Source organism: Mytilus galloprovincialis, chromosome 3 (assembly GCF_965363235.1).
Source record: "Mytilus galloprovincialis chromosome 3, xbMytGall1.hap1.1, whole genome shotgun sequence".
Lineage (NCBI taxonomy): Eukaryota > Metazoa > Mollusca > Bivalvia > Mytilida > Mytilidae > Mytilus > Mytilus galloprovincialis.
Window position 1 is genome coordinate 34840145 of NC_134840.1, and position 21145 is coordinate 34861289.

General features: G+C 31.3%; 1 protein-coding gene across 1 annotated transcript; it reads left to right on the forward strand.

Moving 5' to 3' along the window:
- Positions 1-525: 525 nt before the first annotated feature.
- On the forward strand, positions 526-13681 carry LOC143069812 (uncharacterized). The gene is made up of 5 exons (XM_076244618.1): positions 526-775; positions 5278-5455; positions 8962-9279; positions 11101-11152; positions 13672-13681. The coding sequence occupies exons 1-5, from the start codon at positions 749-751 to the stop codon at positions 13679-13681; spliced, it is 585 nt and encodes a 194-aa protein (XP_076100733.1). The 5' UTR covers positions 526-748.
- The last annotated feature ends 7464 nt before the right edge of the window (positions 13682-21145 follow it).

Sequence of the window (21145 nt, forward strand, 5' to 3'; positions counted from 1 at the left end):
TGTAACGATAAGTGAACACAACAGGGGTCCAGTTTAATATATGTATAACGACCCTGGGGTGCGCTCGGTTGGCGAGTTCCAGACGATCGGAATGCACGGAATAAACCGGAAGTTCAATAAAACAAGACAGAACTGTGTTCTGAACGAGTTCCAAGTGTGCCGAAAAATAGTAGGTGCTGACAGAATTCACAATGGCGGAGAAGGGAACTGAAAGATGAAGATACAATAATCTTTAGCTTTCAGTGAAATAAAAACTACAAATTAATAATCTGTTCAATCAAGGATTTGTATAGTACGTATAGTTATAAATTTAGTAAAATAAAATAAAAGATTCAACGAAAACAATAAAAAAAAACGCAATCATCAATACCGACTTGTTCACTTCATTTTTTTTTTATTTATATAAATATTATACTTGCAGGCCGAGTTTATTATGATCCGACTTTTCGATATGCCGAGTTTGTTCCTTTAGACCAAGTTTACCAGCAGTGAGATACATCAGGTTCCAATTCGTTCGTTAAAGAAAATTGTACTCATTTGAGGTTGTCCCAACGTGGACGGAAAAAGAATACCAGAAGAAGAAGAAGATTGACTTCCGGATTCAGAACAGACGGGACCTGTTCAGAACACGCCAACCGAGCACACCCTGGGTCTAAAAGGATGTTTACCCCACTGTTCGTTTCCCGCTGTTAGAAATATTACCTATAAATCATGACTATAACATGATAGATAAATCTGTTTTTCGAAAATGAAGAGCTACCTGGAATTTGCTTTGGTATGGACAATGAACAATGTTCTTTTTTAAAAATTCAAAAGCATGCGCCATTTTTTTTGAAAAAGTTATGAGGTAAATTGTTTAACCCTATATTTCCCGTGTTTGTTTAAAGAATATGAACTTTTTGGATCGAAGATCAACTGGATATTGTTCCAAATACTGCTGCCAGGCACATGTATTATCTATATGTTGGCCGGTAAATACTTTTCTTTTTTTTTGCAGTTCATTTGACATGTTTAAAGGACGAATTTACAATACAAACGAAATTACCAGACTTGACTGTATTTCCACAGTAGGCTCAAATTGGTCTTTTGCTATTAACCAGACAAACAACTGGAACTGATATTTTTTCTTACTTATAGTATTAGTCCATGTATGTAGTTTAAGCCATTAAATATATTCATAGACTTATTACTATTTAAATTATAATTCACTCTGACATGTCTGATGTAACCAAATTAAATCAAATATGATATCTTTTATTTTAACCTTTAAAATAAGTTAATACACATACTTTCTATACTTTTCTTAATTATAGAAAGTCCCTTGTTAATTACAATTACTGTATACATATAATTTCCAGTCATCATAGATCATCATATGATCATGATGATTAAATTTTATGAGGCTTTATGCTTCAGGAAATTATTTTATAAGAAAGAAATATCTACCATGTTGTTCATTGTCATGCTTGTGGAACAAATGTATTCAGTATTCACATTGACACTTTTGTTTAAACTACAGTTGAGCATGTATGAACATGCTTTTTCTTCATTTGTTCTTGATTTAATTGTTAACGATAATTGAGCAAAATCACATTCATTGATTGTTCAGTGTGAAACGAAGATTATTTAGAACACATATTGATACTTTTAACTAGCATGACTAGGGTACAGTTTGGCATGTTTAAACATGATTATTTCTTGTTTTAATTTTTATTTAAAATTGATTATCATGATAATATCTAGAGCAAAAAAAATTCATTGATTGTTGATCACCATAAAACATGCATATACACATGGTCTACCTTTGAATTAATAGATATTATATAAATAAACTTGAGATTTAAAGGTTTGATAATAATAATGAATACAATGTAGGTCTATAAATATGTATATATGTTTTATTTACGTATGACGACATTGCACGACCTAGTACTAGTCCTATAAATAGCTTTATCTGTCTGTTTACATACGTGTATGATATCATGTTTATCTGCGGAAATGCATACTAATTTTCCACGCCATGGATGTCAAAGTACAGATCAGTGCACTTTATTTTCACAATTAAGCTTTATTTATTAATTTTGATCTATCTGATCAAGCATAGCACTGTGTTAATGTGATCACTGAAGATTTAAAGATGATGCAAAATTCTGAATTGAAGGCTTATTATAAATATCATGAAACTATTAGGATTTTTGTTTTTCTTGTGAACTCATGTCATGGATCAGTGATCAAGGTTTAAGAACTTACATGATAAGGTACATTTTAAAGATACTGTAGGCAACAGGTCAGCTATATGTGGTATAGGGAATGATTGTAAGGGGTACAAATGTACATGACAGTCTGGCAGGTTTCATCTGACCTTTAACCTCATTTCATGGTTCATTGGTAAATGTTAAGATTTGTGTTAAGATCAGTTATTAAATACTATTTATAAGCAATACAGGACAATAAATGTAGAACAATTCTAAGGGAAAATAAACAGACTAATTTCATGAATTTAAGCATGTTATGTACAAAATAATGAATGAACAACAAATATATATGTTTAATAGCAAGCAAGAACAACCACTGAATTACATGTTCCTGACAAGTGAGTGATCTGATACAGTACCTGTATGATTGATATAATGTCACAAGGTTCTGTCATTACATATACAAACAATAAAACTTAAAGGTGTACGTATGTGAGTACTATAAAATTAAGATCACCTGCACTTTAATGCCATTTGAATTGACTTCACTTGATTATTGATACCTAACTCTAGAGACATGAGAGATGTAAAAACACACAGAATTATTACACACCTCAATCACACAACTTAATAAACAATGTTTGCCTTGGTCTCTATATAAATATACACATTAGATGTTTTAAACAGATATGACATCTCCACTCCATCTTTTCTTTTGTCCGTCTGTTCATATGTTCACGATGCAAACGACCTTCATGGTTAAATTTTTTTCTTCAAATCTTTCTTTTCTTAAAAAGAATTATTTTCTATTTGATCTGCAGCTTGTATTGATAATGTTGATATTATTAGCAATTTTAGCATTAACCATGTTATCAATTCAGCCAAATCCTGTTTGCTGATTGTTTAAAATTTTACAACACTCAAAGAACAAGGAAAAAAGTCGGCATTCTGCATACAGTGGGGAATGATCAATTATGTCTGGGTATACATGCATATGTTTCCTCAATGAATTGCATACATGACCCAGGTTTAGACCCAGTGTTGGTCTGTCTTTTACCATGTTTACTCAGAATCTGAGTGTTAAAATTTTTGAAAGTCAAAGATTTTGTTTTTGATAAAATTTTCAAAGCATAAAACAAAAACATTCATACATCATGTACAATAAACTTGAATAAAGACTATTGAAGTTTTCATATTTTTTTTTTATGAATCTATATATGATTGTTGATTCAGTTAGTAACACTCAGAATCTCAAATCAATCTCTTTGAATTTCTATCATGTCTATATTGAAACCAAAACTTGTATGTAATCACTATACATGTTTTAAGGTTGCAAGAGAAAAATTCATCATTGACATGATTGATGTTTCATTATAGCTTATTTTGACAAAATTGAATCATATTGGCCGTATGTTTGCTGCTAAAAGCTAATTATTATTTCACTATTTCACTTGCATTGATGATTGAACAGCAATAAACAGAAAAAAAAATCATAATTATAATTGTTTATGTATCTAATAGCTCGAGTGCATCTATAAAACCTACATGTACCTATAGTTTTTTTTAAAGTTAAATTTATTCAGATTTGTCCACTTCATATTTATTATATTGTATTAAAATAAAAGCACGAATTAAAGTTAAATTGTGAAACTGTATTTTTTTAATGATAATTGCCCAAAAACCAGGTTAAGAACAAGAGTTAAATTCTAGAAATTTTTGGCTCCTTAGAAGTGAACATCCTTTTAAAGTACATTTGTAGTCCAAATATCTATTTAGTGTGTTGTTTTTTGCATTGAAAACTGTTCATTTTCCTTCAGAAAGCAAAAAAGCATAGGAAAACCCTCTTATTAGGCTACATGTACATGTACATTGTAGCTAGGACACCATGTATTGCAAACAAACAAAAATACTCTATCATACATGTATATGAATTGCTGGTTTAAAAAGGTCTAACTTTGACATGAAAACTTCTATCCTACATGTCCTAATAAATGGTTCAATAATCATGATACTGATCAAATTTTGACCTCAAATAGTTTCTGTAAACATGATAGAAATAAACATTGTTTAATTTTCCTTTGTTTTAATTTGGTGTTCCCTAAATTAGACTGCAAAATTTCAATTACTTTCTTATACAAACATGACAAATACTTCATAGTTTCTTGGAGAATTATTTGAGGGTCATGACTGGCAATTAAGAGAGCAATAGTGAACGGTCACTGCTTTAGTATTAATAGGGTCAATTTGCTGACTCAAAAATAAAATTCGGACCGTCATACTCAGACAATCATAATATATACATTTTAAAATCACAAAAATATTAACAAAATGTTACAATTTACATTTGACTTTAAAAGTTTAATCATTTACAACTGCAAGTTTGAAAAAGTTACCTTATCAAATGCTTATTGGATAAAATATATGTTTGTTTGTTGTACTCTGTTAACAACATTTCCATAAAAATAAGGATGTGCTATCCCATTAGAAATAATTTTATACATACTTTTCAAGAACAATATGCCAAACATTTCAGAAATGCAATTTTATTGTGTATAATCATAATGAGGAAATAATTTCAGGAACAGTATTTCACAGCATTTAATATTGTCCTAAATACCTGTCAGACAAAGTTTCATAGATCAGGACATAACTTCTTAAAGAAATGAATTATGTTATACTGGACAGTATTTCATCATAAAATATATACCTTTTGTACATGTACAGTTTTTGTATGACAGTTTATCTGGCAAACAATATTTCATGAGGACATTATTTTATATACATGTATTAAAGAATTGCCATCACTTGATGTCCTTCCAGGTTCTAAACTTTAAAAGATCTTCTCCTCAGAAATCACTAGTACTTAGAAACGGATCAATTTATACAAAACCTTGGCAGAATGTATAGTATAGAAATGATAGATTTAATGTTTCTTTGCTCCTGCAAATCAAACAACTACCATATGCTAATTATTGAACTTTCATGGTTTAAAGTGCAAGTAATTGTCTAATATCTTGAATCATAAAGTATGGAAATCTGATGGGACAAACAAATTTATAAGAGCTATTGTTTTCTATTGCAGTTTGTAATTCACTATGCTGTGGCAATACAGATATTCAGTAGATGTCCATCAGCTGCTTTGAGAGGATTAATAGCAAATAAGACTTGCCCCAGAGCTCCTAAGCATTATCACTGTCTTGAGATTGTACAATCTAAAGACTTCCTGCAAATATGCATAGAACAAGAACGTATTGAAGAAGGTATAGAAGAAATTAGAACATAAAAAACTTGAAATTTGAAACGAATTTTTCAGAATTGTTTGCAAGAATAATAATTCTCTCAGATGTTTAAAAGAGAAAATAATTTCTTTTTAGATCAGTTGACAAGGATGTCTGTCCTTTTATTAAGTCTCCCAAACAAAGTTTGGAGACTTATTGTTTTTGCTCAGTTCTTATTATTTTTATTCTTCTTTTTTTTCTTCTTTTTCTTCTTTCTCTTTCGCCTTTCTAAAAACGAACTTGTCCGCAGCATTTCTCAAAAACCGCTTGTCAGATTTACCTAGGGTTTTATGAAATGTTAGACTATCATGTGTAGGGGAGCCATCCATCTTTCATTTGAGCATTGGGGTCCATTAACATGATCATTGTTTAAGGGGTATTTTGAGGGCATACAGAAGGGAGGGGTTTACTATAGAACCTTAAGGGATATAATTTTTTCAAATTTTCAAATGTCTATAACTTGAAAACTGTAAGTGATAGACACACACAGTCTTCAGAAATGTTTACAGGAGAAAAAAACAAATCAAATGAAATATAGGGTGCGTCCCTGGGGGGTCATCCCCAACCCCTTCAATTTGATTAATGTGCTATTATCTTGTAAACGGTTGAGATCCCCAACCTGAAACTACCCGTATACATATTCTTGCATGAGACAATAAGAAGAATTAAATGTAAGATAGAGTGAGTCCCTGGGTGTCATCCCCACCCCCTTCAATTTGAGAATGTGCTATTATCTTATAAACGGTCGAGATCCCCACCCCATAACCATATATATTCTTGTATGGGATAATAAAACAAATCAAATGAAATACAGGGCGAGTCCCTAGGGTCGTCCCCGACCCATTCAATTTAAGAATTTGCTTTTAACTTGTTAACGGTAGGTATCCCCACCCCTAAACCATATATATTCTTGTATGTGACAAAGAAAAAAATCAATTGAAATATAGGGAAAGTCCATGGGGTCACCCCCAACCCCTCATGTTTGAAAACTTGTAAATGGTCGAGATCCCCACCCATAAGCCATATACATTCTTACATAGGACAATAAGACAAATCAAATGAAATATAGTTGATCATGAAGTCCCTGGAGTCACCCCCGCTCCTATTTGAAAACTTGTCAATGATTGAGATCCAAACCCCTAAACCATAGATATTCTTGTATGGGACAATTAATCAAATCAAATAAAATACATGTATGGGACCATGTAAAATGGCGAATTATGGGAGCTTTATGTTTGGGAGACTTCGTAACAGCATCCTGTTACAATTACTTCTTGTTACATATATGTACAATACAAATCTTTTTATATGACCACTAAATAATTGTGCTTGTATAATGCTATCATATTATGGTCTTCATTTAGGAGTCAAAAGGGGGCCAAAATCAAGTTTTTATACGACCGCAAAAATTGAAAATTTTTTGGTCATATATTGGTATTGGCGTTGTCATGGTTGTCGTCGTCGCAGTCGTCGTCGTTCGAAAAACTTTTGGTTTTCGCACTATAACTTTAGTATAAGTGAATAGAAATCTATGAAATTTAAACACAAGGTTTATGACCATAAAAGGAAGGTTGTGATTGATTTTGGGAGTTGAGGTCCTAACAGTTTAGGAATTAGGGGCCAAAAATGGGCCCAAATAAGCATTATTCTTGGTTTTCGCACAAAACCTTTAGTATAAGTAAATAGAAATCAATGAAATTTAAACACAAGGTTAATGAACACAAAAGGAAGGTTGGGATTGATTTTTAGAGTTGATGTCCCAACAGATTAGGAATTAGGGGCCAAAAAGGGGCCCAAATAAGCATTTTTTTTTGGTTTTCGCACCATACATGCCATAACTTAAATATAAGTAAATAGAAATCTATAAAATTTAAACACAAGGTTTATGACCATAAAAGGAAGGTTGGGATTGATTTTGGGAGTTTTGGTCCCACAGTTTAGGAATAAGGGGCTCAAAGGGTCCAAAATTAAACTTTGTTTGATTTCATCAAAAATTGAATAATTGGGGTTCTTTGACATGCCGAAACTAACTGTGTATGTAGATTCTTAATTTTTGGTCCCATTTTCAAATTTGTCTACATAAAGGTCCAAAGGGTCCAAAATTAAACTAAGTTTGATTTTAACAAAAATTGAATTCTTTGGGTTCTTTGATATGCTGAATCTAAACATGTACTTAGATTTTTTCTTATTGGCCCAGTTTTCAAGTTGGTCCAAATTGGGGTCTAAAATTAAACTTTGGTTGATTTCAACAAAAATTGAATTCTTGTTTTTTTTTTATATGCTGAATCTAAACATGTACTTAGATTTTTTATTATGGGCTCAGTTTTCAAGTTGGTCTAAATTGTGGTCCAACATTAAACTTTGTTTGATTTCAACAAAAATTGTAAACATGGGGTTCTTTGATATATATGCTTAATCTAACGATGTATTAAGATTTTTGATGTTTGGCCCCGGTTATCAGATTGGTCCACATTGAGGTCTAAAGGGTCCAAAATGAACTTTATTTGATTTCATCAAAAATTAAATTCTTGGGGTTCTTTGATACATCATATGCTGAATCTAACCATGTATTTAGATTTTGGATATTGGACCATAATAGGTAATTAATGTCCAATTTAAAATTTAAAGTTTTTAAGTTTAAGTTCTTAGACCACATTCATTATGTGTCAGAAACCTATGCTGTATCAAATATTCAATCACAGTCAAAATTCTGAGCTGTTTGTTTATTCAGGGTTTTGACTTCTGCAGGAAAATCAGGTTTAATGTCACTCAGACAGCCTATCGTTATGATATAACTCAATTTATGGCTTTTAGTCCCTATGTTCTATTTAACATGTTTAAAGCTATGACTAAGTTTCAGAATACTTTTAATGACAGAAAAAAAAACCAGTTGTTTATTTAACTCTAGTTTTATGTCCAACATTGTTTTTACATTGGATTTTATCTGCTAAATAACAGCATACATGTATCTTTGAGACTGCTTTCAAACTCACACAACTGATTTGATGACCATTGATGCTATATTTTCTGGGAAAATTTGGATGATTATTATTCACAATAAATTTTTCAGGACATCCTATCAAATCATGAATTCTTTCTTAAACTTTTTCAGAATTATCTTTTAAAAGTTCTTTCTCTTTACACAGTGCATAACAAAAAATTCAAATTAAAACATGTTTGCCAGATAGATTTCCACATTTTCATGTCTTTTATGTTCATATTGAAAGGGATACTACAATGAAGCTATGATTTAGACATAAATTTAGATATTGTTTAGTTTCAAACCATACAAACACATGACAAATGCAAGATTTTGAACTTATATTCCATCATTAACATGCAGTTTGGTTCATTTTTACTGTGTAGCTGTTTCTCAGCAGCTTACTACAGTGACAAATTAGCTGTTTAAGAAGTGGCTTTGGTCATTTTTCTACAGGGAAGCAATCTTGTATATTCATTTCAGTAATTTATATTTACTTTTTGGACAGGACAATATCCTGTGTTTCAAGACAGTACAGCAAAATTTATATTTCCAAAGACATGTGTGTCAAGCAGATATCAACCAAGGCCTATGTTTACCTACGAAAGAAATGAATGTTGGTATGAAAAGTCATCTTGTATGGAGGAAGGACAGATTATTTTCAATAATGGATCTGCTATTAATGACAGAACTTGTCGTTGTGATTATACTAAAGGCTATGCATTTATTTCAACACCAGTTAAGAAATGTTACTGTATTCCATCAAAAGAAGATTGTTCCTGCTACAAAAAAGAATGCTTAAAAAACAGTGAAGTTTTAAATGCAGGTATTCATGGTATTTGAGATATATAAGTCTGAAAATTACACCCAACAGTGTTAGAATTAGATTTTTCTGCTGAAAATTTTTTGTCCGTCCTTCAGTGGGATTCAAACTCACACCTTTAACCACTTGACCATATCTGCTATATTAAAATATAACTTCAATAGTCGTAGTGTTACCTTGTCACGGAAGGCGAATCTAGAGGTAGACATAAGACATGTGTTTAAGTGTGTGTAGATGTTATATTATTATTAGGTCACCTGGCCCATAGGGCCAAGTGAGCTTTTTCTCATCACTTGGCGTCTATCATCCCATTATCCATCATCTGTTAACTTTTACAAAAATCTTCTTCTCTGAAACTACAAAGCGAAATTACACCAAACTTGTCCACAATCATCACTAGGGTATCTAGTTTTTAAAATGTGTCCGATGACCCTACCCACCAACCAAGATGACTGACATGGCCAAGATGGCTAAACCTAGACCAAAATGTATCAACAAATGATTTATATTTTTATTTATAAAATGATGAGTATTAAACATGTTAAACAGAACCAAGATTCTCTAAGAACATCCTTTGAGCAAAGAATGACGAATTTAGAAACAAAATTCACACATGAGATCAGCAAAGGTATACACTCTTTGAAAGATTAAATGTCAATGGAATTTGCTAATGTTGATTATAAGATGCGAACATTGGAAAATAAAATGTTGAAATATGAATCAGATTTACAATGATGACAGGACCAATGGATGTTGCAAACTTCAACCACCAATTTTGTAAATAATTTGGAACTTCATCCAAATTTTTATTATGTACCAGGCAGCTAAATTCATGTGCAACATGTTCATTGAGCTGCAAAAGTTTCTTATCATCTACATCTGATTCCAACCTGGATAGATGATCCGAGTACACAGTTAATGTCCTTTGATTTTCGTTTTCCACAAATATAGTCCCTAGTGTGGACAGTGTCATTGAGTGTGTTGCTTGCCAATTTTTTTGAAACCCCTTCCAAATGTATTTCTTCGTGTGTTAATGCCCCAAATAGCAAGTAGGGGGATGACATTACTCTGTAAAATGATTTAGGTCATGAATCTTAAAATAAAGGAGTGATTTGGTCCAGCTGAAAAAGGTGACAAATTAGCTCTTCGGAAACTGTCAAAAGATTTCAAGATCCCTTTAACATAGAATTGTCCATATTTTGAATTAAAGCTGATGAATTTTTCTATAATTTTGATATAATTGTCCTAAAAGTAGTACAGAACACTGTAAAAATATTATTGAAAAAGTGCAGGTGGGATTTTTTTATCTTCATTTATCTAAAAGAAATGCACTACGAAATTACTAAATACTTGGTCCAGATGCACGCTTGATAAAGCAAGTTTGTCTAGCTAAATATTGCATTTATTTTAATCATTTTGTAAATATTATAAACATTCTAAATCTTGACATACTAAATAGTGTGTTAAAATTACATTGTAAGGCAATCTATTTATATATCAAAATAGTAAATTAATTTAATTTACAATGCATTAAATGATTGTAAGGTGTACATGTATTTCTTATTTGGTTTATAAATTATCTGACTTTGGCCTCATTTTCTTGGATCATGTAAAGTATATATGATACTTGTAGTTGAGCTTTATATTTAGGACTCAACATAAAATCAATGGTTAATAAAAAAAGGCAAGACATTTCAGAGTGCTCAGTCTGAAAGCAAAATAAGAAGATCAAGTGGTCAGGTTTAGAATTTGAATCATTGTTAATAGATAGGAATAAGAGTAATGAATTCATCACTTATTAACTTTTTTTTTGTTTCTTTTCAGATTATATGTGTTCTTCAGTCAAATTCAATGAAACTTGCCCAGATATCAACAGGTTTGTATCAAAATATCTAACTATCTGCTCATGCAACTTTCAGGTTAGGTCACGTTGTTGTATTACTTTACCTCACAGTATAATTGAATAAATGTATTGTTGTTTAAATCATGTGGTGTGTATTAATTTGGATATTTTGTTCAATTCAGCAGGGGTGGTTAACAACCTTGACCAGTTATACTGTCTGGTGAATAAACCTTTTATTTACCACACTGTAATTATAGTCATGATATGTCAAAAATCTACAACCCACAACAATCCCTGCTAAGAATAATTCACCTGAGGGAAACAAGCTTTAGCCTTAAAGTCAAATTTGACATTACAAATTTAGTAAATACATTTGTACAATATTAGTCGAAATTCGCTTTTAAAAATCTTTGGCCACCTTCTTTGTTTTCCAGTGATGGCAGTTAAACGATTGTTGAAAGAAAGTAAATTTAATATATTTTGATACCAAATGGTGTTTTTTTTTTTTATTCTACTTTAAGATATTATTTCAGTTTTAAGCATTTAAAAAATATTAATCAGGGATATGATTTTTCTCCTTTCTCTCTTTTTATACGACCGCAAAAATTTTAATTTTTTGGTCGTATATTGCTATCACGTTGGCGTCGTCGTCCTGCGTCATCGTCGTTGTCGTCGTCCGAATACTTTTAGTTTAAGTGAATAGAAATCTATGAAATTTTGACACAAGGTTTATGACCACAAAAGGACGGTTTGGATTGATTTTGGGAGTTTTGGTTCCAACAGTTTTGGAATTAAGGGCCCAAATAAGCATTATTCTTGGTTTTCGCACAATAACTTTAGTATAAGTAAATAGAAATCAATGAAATATAAACACAAGGTTTATGACCACAAAAGGAAGGTTGGGATTGATTTTTGGAGTTGAGGTCACAACAGTTTATGAATTAGGGGCCAAAAAGGGACCCAAATAAGCATTATTTTTGGTTTTTGCACCATAACTTTAGTATAAGTAAATAGAAATCAATGAAATTTAAACACAAGGTTTATGACCATAAAAGGAAGGTTGGGTTTGATTTTGGGAGTTTTGGTCCCAACAGTTTAGGAATAAGGGGCCCAAAGGGTCCAAAATTGAATTTGGTGTGATTTCATCAAAAATTGAATAATTGGGGTTCTTTGATATGCCGAAACTAACTGTGTATGTAGATTCTTAATTTTTGGTCCCGTTTTCAAATTGGTCTACATTAAGGTCCAAAGGGTCCAAAATTAAACTTAGTTTGATTTTAACAAAAATTGAATCCTTGGGGTTCTTTGATATGCTGAATTTAAAAATGTACTTAGATTTTTAATTATTGGCCTAGTTTTCAAGTTGGTCCAAATGGGGGTTCAAAATTAAACTTTGTTTGATGTCATCAAAAATTGAATAAATGGGTTCTTTGATATTCCAAATCTAACTGTGTATGTAGATTCTTAATTTTTGGTCCAGTTTTTAAATTGGTCTACATTAAGGTCCAAAGGGTCCAAAATTAAACTAAGTTTGATTTTAACAAAAATTAAATTCTTGGGCTTATTTGATATGCTTTATCTAAACATGTACTTTGATTTTTGATTATGGGCCCAGTTTTCAAGTTGGTCCAAATCAGGATTCCATATCAAGTATTGTGCAATAGCATTTTTCAATTGCACAGTATTGCACAATAGCAAGAAATATCTAATTGCACAATATTGTGCAATAGCAGTTAATTTTCAATTGGAGTTATCTTTCTTTGTATAGAATAGTAGTTGATAATATATGTTGGAAATTTGCCAGACATGACTATGATGTCATTTTCTATTTTTATTTGCCAATAACTTTATGTAAATAACTTCATTGGAAATTTGCCAATATAAAATGTTGCTGATGAAGTTTTTTTTATTGTTTTATACAATAAACAATGTATATTCACTTTTACTACCAACCAATCTTTACCATTCAGTGATAACAAGCACTTTATTTTACATTTTAATATTTTATGATGTATTTAAAAGAGTAGTTATTGTTGCAAACTCCATTAGAAATTTGAATTGATATCAGTTTTGGAAAAAGGGAAACGGGGATGTGAAAAAAATGGGGGGGGGGGGTAAATTTTTCTCATTTCAGATTTCACAAATAAAAAGAAAATTTCTTCAAACATTTTTTTGAGAGGATTAATATTCAACAGCATAGTGAATTGCTCAAAGGCAAAAAAAGTTCGTTAGACCACATTCATTCTGTGTCAGAAACCTATGCTGTGTCAACTATTTAATTTTAGATTTAAATAAGTTTGAAGAAGAAATCTTTAATTGATTTGTAAAATCTTGACATTTGTTTTGTGTAAAAAAAAACATGTAATGTCAAAAATTTGATCACAATCCAAATTCAGAGCTGTATCACGCTTGAATGTTTTGTCCATACTTGCCCCAACTGTTCAGGGTTCAACCTCTGTGGTCGTATAAAGCTGCGCCCTGCAGAGCACCTGGTTCTTGTATACATTTTATTATTATAAGACAGAAATATCTTTGATATATTTAATTTTCAGATGCTGGTGACCAAACCAGACTAGCATGACTAGAAGGACACACATTTTTTTTGATAATTTAAATTGCATACTTATATTTACAAATGATTTATATATACATATATAATGAATTTTTATATAAAACATAAATAGGAAATGGAAATGTCATAAAAGTTATATATCAACCTAACAATGTTAGAGTAGATCTGATTCTTTACTTCCTCCCCAACAGGGGCTGGAACTGTATATTTCACTTAGCAATACCACAAATTATGTTTGGCATAGAAAAACTTAGTTAAAGTAATTAATCTAAACAAAAATCTGAAAAATACTGTTAGCAGGACAATAGAGAAACATAATAAACCTCAAACCAAATTTATTAAATACTGCTTTAACATGTTTAACCTGTTATTCTTTTTATGGCCCTGCAACATGGTTGTTGGGCTATATTGTTTTTCCCTTAACTGTCATTCTATAACAAACTATTACACACAAATTTTTTTCTAATCACCTTCAGATAATGGGCTGATATATGTGAGTCTACAATGACAAGTTACTGATCAAGTTTATGTTTCATTCTGCTATATGCTATCGTGTTAGATCTGCAGTACATCTACTTCTTGTTTGCTGATAGTATGAAATTAAACTACTCATTGATCACAGAAATTTTATCAAACTAGTATATGTCTTGAAAGCTGGATTCTATCCATTATGTTTGTGTCCACAATTGTTGTTGAAATAACAGATTTTCAACTTTTTTAGAAGGGGTCAATTGTGTCTAGGAACATGGAAATACTGGGCATTGGTCCGTTTGCCCGTCTGTTCTTGTAACTGCTCTCACGGGTACAATCCTTGCCAGATTTTTATAAAACCTAAACTATAGGTTAATATAACTAATATCTTGGACAAGTTTTAAAATGGTGGACGTCTCACTTTTTTTTAAGAGCTATGCCCCTTAGAAATAATAAATCGATGGATTGTTAGCGCTCTCAAGGGTACAATCTTTGCCAGATTTTTATAAAACTTATACTATTTATGTTATTATCATCAATATCTTGCACAAGTTCTAAAATGGTGGAAAAACATCTGTTGTAAAAGAGTTATGTCCCTTGGAAATATTAAATTTATGGAAAATGTCCTTGTTAGCCCTCTTATAGGTACAATTTTTGCCAGATTTTTATAAAACTAATACTTAAGGCTAATTGAGGCAATATCCAGCACAAATTCTTAAATGGTGGACGATCAACTTTTTTCAAAGAGATATGTGACTTTTGAAATATTAAATTTATGGGAAATGGCTCGTAAGTGCTCTCACGAGAAAAGTTCTTGCCAGATATTTATAAAACTTATACTATAGGTTTATACCAGCAATATCTCAGACAAGTTCTAAATAATACGATCTAATTTTTATTCGACCGCAAAAAATAAAATTATGTATCATGTTGTTGGCGTCTACTCTGTAGTCTTCAGCATCAGTGTCGTCCAAAGACGAATGGTTTCCAGATAATAACTTTAGTATAAGTAAATAGAAATCAATAAAATTTTAACACAAAGTTCAGAACCACTAAATGAAGGTTGGGATTGATTGTGGGGGTTATGTTCCCAACTGTTAATAAATTAGGGGCTAAAAAAGGGGCTGAATAAGCATTTTTGGGAGTTTTCAGACAATAACTTGTGTTAAAGTGTATGGATCTATCTGAAATTTTACCACAAGTTTCAATACAACAGAGGGATGGTTAGGATTGACTTTGGGGGGTTATGGCTCAAACAATTGAGGAATAAAAGGCAAAAAAGTGGAGGAAACAAGTTTTTTTTCTGGTTAAAGGACAATTAGGAAAATATTTAAAGCATTCTAAGGGAGGTAATCCAATCCCAATTCAAATTAACAATGTTTGATTTCCTCCCTTACACTGCTTGTAAATTGTGTATTAAGAAAATGATGATTGTCTTGATGTGATAGCTGTCAATTTATTTTTAAAAGTAACTATTACATGTATTAGTTAATATTAATTTTAGTCATGACTAAGTATGTCATTTTATATTTTAAGACTTGTATGATGTATTTAAAAGGGTTATTTTGGTTGCAAACTTTATTAGAATTTGAATTTAGATTATGACTATAACCTATGGGAATGAATTTTTTTTTTGGAATAAGGGAAAGGGGAAGGTGAAACAGCATAGTGTATTGCACAAAAGCAGAAAATTGAAAAAAAAAATCAAATCATATAACCAATTTATTTTAAGTTCTTTTTTTTAACTACAGTTATTCTGTGGCAGAAACCTATTATGTGTTAAATATTTAATTAAAATCTAACCTGTATCTAATCTAAATTCAAACCCGTATCAAGCATGAATATTGTGTCCATTTTGACTCCAACTTTTCAGGGTTGGACACTGGTTGTATCCAGCTGCACTCATCAAAGCAATTTATTTTAAATGAGTTATGCCTTTTGGATATATTAGATAAGCTAGTGCAACGCAGGGGATATTGGAACTCTTTTATTATAAATTATAAGACGCTAATTGTTTTCATAAAAAATCTAATTATTTGTGTTATTTGATATTGTCAATCCAACAGTGTTTTTAATTTTTATACAACCGCAAAAATTGAAAATTTTTTGGTCGTATATTGGTATCACGTTGGGTCGTGGTCGTCGTCCCAATACTTTTAGTTTTCGCACTCTTACTTTAGTAAAAGTGAATAGAAATCTATGAAATTTTAACACAAGGTTTATGACCACAAAAGGAAGGTTGGGATTGATTTTGGGAGTTTCGGTCCCCACATTTTAGGAATTAGGGGCCAAAAAGGGCCCAAATAAGCATTTTCTTGGTTTTCGTACTATAACTTTAGTTTAAGTAAATAGAAATCTATGAAATTTTGATAATAGGTTTATGACCACAAAAGGAAGGTTGGGATTGATTTTGGGAGTTTTGGTTCCAACAGTTTAGGAATAAGGGGCAAAAAAAGGGCCCAAATAAGCATTATTCTTGGTTTTCGCACAATAACTTTAGTATAAGTAAATAGAAATCAATGAAATATAAACACAAGGTTTATGACCCCAAAAGGAAGGTTGGGATTGATTTTGGGAGTATTGGTTCTAACAGTTAAGAAATTAGGGGCCAAAAAAGGGCCCAAATAAGCATTATTCTTGGTTTTCGCACCATAACTTTAGTATAAGTAAATAGAAATCTATGAAATTTAAACACAAGGTTTATGACCATAAAAGGAAGGTTGGGTTTGATTTTGGGAGTTTTGGTACCAACAGTTTAGGAATAAGGGGCTCAAAGGGTCCGAAATTGAACTTTGTTTGATTTCATCAAAAATTGAATAATTAGGGTTCTTTGATATGCCAAATCTAACTGTGTATGTAGATTCTTAATTTTTGGTCCCGTTTTCAAATTGGTCTACATTAAAGTCCAAAGGGTCCAAAATTAAATTCTTGGGCTTTTTTTATATGCTGAATCTAAACATGTACTTATATTTTGATTATGGGCCCAGTTTTCGAGTTGGTTCAAATCAGGATCCAAAATTTTTATATTAAGTATTGTGCAAAAGCAAGAAATTTTCAATTGCACAGTATTGCGCAATAGCAAGAAATCTTCAATTGCACAGTATTATGCAATAGCAAATATTTTCAATTGCACAGTATTGCGCAATAGCAAGAAATCTTCAATTGCATAGTATTGTGCAATAGCAAATATTTTCAATTGCACAGTATTGCGCAATTATTTAGCAAGAAATATCTAATTGCACAATATTGTGCAATATTGTGCAATAGCAAGAAATTTTCAATTGGAGTTATCTTTCTTTGTCTAGAATAGTAGTTGAATCAACTTAAATCATTGTTTTATACAATATACAATGTATATTCAAAAGTCAGAATGTGAATATATATGTTCAAACTCTTTTAGGTCATTTTTTAGTAGCAATAAACAAAAAAACTATGTCAATTGGACATGCTTTGATACTATTTATGCCCTTGAATTTTTACTAGATAACATTTTTCTTCGCTTTGGGGATTCCGTATATCGTCAGGTTATCGGAATTCCAATGAGGACTAACTGTGCACCACTTATTGCGGACCTGTTTTTGTATTGCTATGAGTTACAATTTGTGACAAAAATAAGCAAAGACCCATCGAAACAACATCTGATAAACAAATTTAATAATACTTTTAGATATTTGGATGATATTTTGGCTCTCAATAATGACGACTTCAAAATGTATATTAAAGAAATTTATCCTGTTGAACTTCCTTTAAATAAAGCTAATACTAACAATGACCACTGCCCTTTCCTCGATCTTGATATCTATATCACTAACAGAAAGCTGAATACTAAAATTTATGATAAAAGAGATGATTTTTCATTTCCTATCGTTAATTATCCATTTTTAGATGGTGACGTTCCCTTGTCACCATCTTACGGTGTTTATATATCTCAACTTGTACGATTCGCTCGTGTATGTAACAATGTTTTAGATTTTAAAGAGAGAAATTTATGTATTACTGAAAAATTATTACACCAGGGTTTTCGATATCACAAACTAGTCAAAACATTGACTTCTTATATGTTCAGGTATTTCACATCCAATTTTGTATGGAAATATTCTTTATAAAGCACAAAGGTGTCAGTATTCACCTCAGAAACTAAAAAAACCTTTGAATAGACTTATTAAGAAGGGATATAGTTACGATACTGTTGTCAGGTCATTAAAGATTGCATATTTAGGCGTTAATATTGATTCACTTATATAGGGTCTTTGCATTGGAACTAAACACATTTATTCAAAAACCAGTTGTTGGCATGACACGGGTTATGTTCTTCTCATATATGTTATGATGGTATGATACTAAACCCCTAACGGGAAGGATTGCGCCTGATGTTCATAAGATGAAATCATAATCTTTCAGTCAGTGTAATTGAAGTCTGGAGCTGGCATTTCAGTTAACTGCTAGTTGTCTGTTGTTATTTATGTATTATTGTCATTTTGTTTATTTTCTTTGGTTACATTTTCTGACATCAGAATTGGACTTCTCTTGAACTGAATTTTAATGTGCGTATTGTTATGCCTTTACTTTTCTACATTGGCTAGAGGTATAGGGGGAGGGTTGAGATCTCACAAACATGTTTAACCCCGCCATATTTTTGCGCCTGTCCCAAGTCAGGAGCCTCTGGCCTTTGTTAGTCTTGTATTATTTTAATTTTAGTTTCTTAGTTCACCGACTGTCAGACAGGAGATCGAATTGTCATCTGTGATGGCCCATTACCTAAGGCAATTCCCAAATCTATACCTATTGGGAAATACAGAGCCACAGTACTTTACAAAGGGCAACAGAACGACAATATCAAATGTAATAAATGTATGGAAACTGGTCACAAAACCAGAGACTGCCAAAATGATTGGAAATGCAGAAGCTGTGGAGAATCAGGCCACAGACAGAACGAATGTACAAGCGATTTATCCTCAAATCATGATCATGAGCAAGAAAACTCTAGCGTACATGATGAAGATCAAAACGATCATTGTGAAGCTTACGCACAACCTCAGATAGAGGAAAATGAAGATCCGGAGGCTACGCAATCACCAGTAGACATAGTTGAAGCAATACCAACTACATCCATTGAAACAGAGTTGCAACAATCTCAATCAATCCTAACAGGGATTGTCACTAACAATAGTGAACTGTTCAATGATACTCCCAATTTAAAAGCAGCTAGACCAAAAGTCATACCTGCTCGCAGAGAAAATAACAAACCTGCAAACACAGCGAACAAATCTAATGGAATTCCAAACAAAAACTCCGAACAACAACAAATCACCAAATTCACAACAACTCAATCTTCGTCTCAACGCCAAAATCATGGTACCCCAGTGAAACCAACAACTGGCAGTGGACTTGAAAAGTCACCAGTTACCCCTACAGAAAAACTTCATGATGGTGCTACAAATAATAGTACAAAACGATCAAGAACCACGAAAAAAAAAAATTAATCTGTCTAAGTGTAATCAGCAGTCAATACTAGTGAACACTGTAATATTGTATTAAACCTATTTTATTATATATTATAAAAAAAAAAAATAAAAAAAATGCAGTTGTACATAATTATATTTGTTCTGTCTGTACATATTGAGCTTTTTATATTTTATCCATATCTGATGAGGTTTCAACTTTTTGGAAGCCAATGTTCAGTGAGGACCAGTCAAAATCGGTCACCATCTTTTTATCCTAAAAATAAAGATAAGAAATGTTTAATGAAACACATTTTGGCAATAAAGCAAAAAATAAAAATCTTCAAGCAAACAATTTTACAATATATTTTATTTGTCAAAAATTCAATCCTAGAAATATTCAAAACCCAAAAGTTAAACTTTGTAAAAGTAAATGTGGTTATAATGAAAAATTTAAACCAACATACCATTTCTATAAATACAAATATTTTAACAAAACTGATTCTCATGCTTTGTACTTATAACAAAATTGTTTTTATTTGTTATTATACATGTATGTGTATATGCAAACATGTGTATATACAAATGGTTCTTTTTAAATATGTTTTGATTATGTATTTCAAATTGAAGTACATATGTGTTTATATTTATATGAGCCCAACAGACACTGAGTGTACTCAAGTTGTGATGTACATGTCAATGACTGTTTGTGAAGTCACAAGGATGACCCAAATAATGACCTTTGAGGTCAAAGAAAACAACACATTTTTCTCATTTTTGAATGTAACTTGTAGTTATATGTCTTCAATAGAAATAAACTATGCTTATTTTTTACATAATAACACATGTAAAACCAGTAAAATTAAATGTGCAGGATGGACAAATCATCCTTTTTGTAGAATGAATTTAAACACAAAAAGTACAAGTACAGGTAACAAATTAATAATGTCTGTAAACATTATTTATAAAGTTAATAAGTGTAAAACTTGTAATGATTACACAATAAACACATTCAGCTACAAATGTAAAAGAATTATAAATATCTTACTCCTATTGATAATACAAAGAACAAGTCCATTAATAAATAAAATTCCCTTTAAAAATAAAACACCTGGAAAAATGTCTATTTATAGTCTCTGTGAAGGTCACCTAAAATGTAACCTAATTATTAACATTCCAAAGGGGATTTACCTAAGTTTACTGAAACATAATAAATATTAAAACTAGTATCTCAATTGTTTGTAAAACAATTGAAAGGTCTTTCCTGTAAAAGTGATGTTTTCGTAATGTAGCTTGTACGACCTTTCGTTTGATATACGACAAGCATACCTTCTGAAACTTTCCACTTTTAACACTTAATGACCTCATCCGCCTACATTGTTGAGATCGGAATTATGATATATATAACACTGAGTAGATGAGATTTCATTTGATATGCGACAATGCCATGTTCTAGAAAGTTTGAACTTGCACTTCATAACCCAATCCAAGTACTTTTTGGAGGCCGGGAATTTGATATTTCAAATATACACATCATGACCT

Excerpts from the sequence above, each read along its gene's own strand:
- LOC143069812 (XM_076244618.1), top strand. The coding sequence starts at position 749 with ATGAAGAGCTACCTGGAATTTGCTTTG. Across the intron at positions 776-5,277 it reads GCTACCTGGAATTTGCTTTG|TTTGTAATTCACTATGCTGT; the intron begins GTATGGACAATG and ends TTTCTATTGCAG. Across the intron at positions 5,456-8,961 it reads ACAAGAACGTATTGAAGAAG|GACAATATCCTGTGTTTCAA; the intron begins GTATAGAAGAAA and ends CTTTTTGGACAG.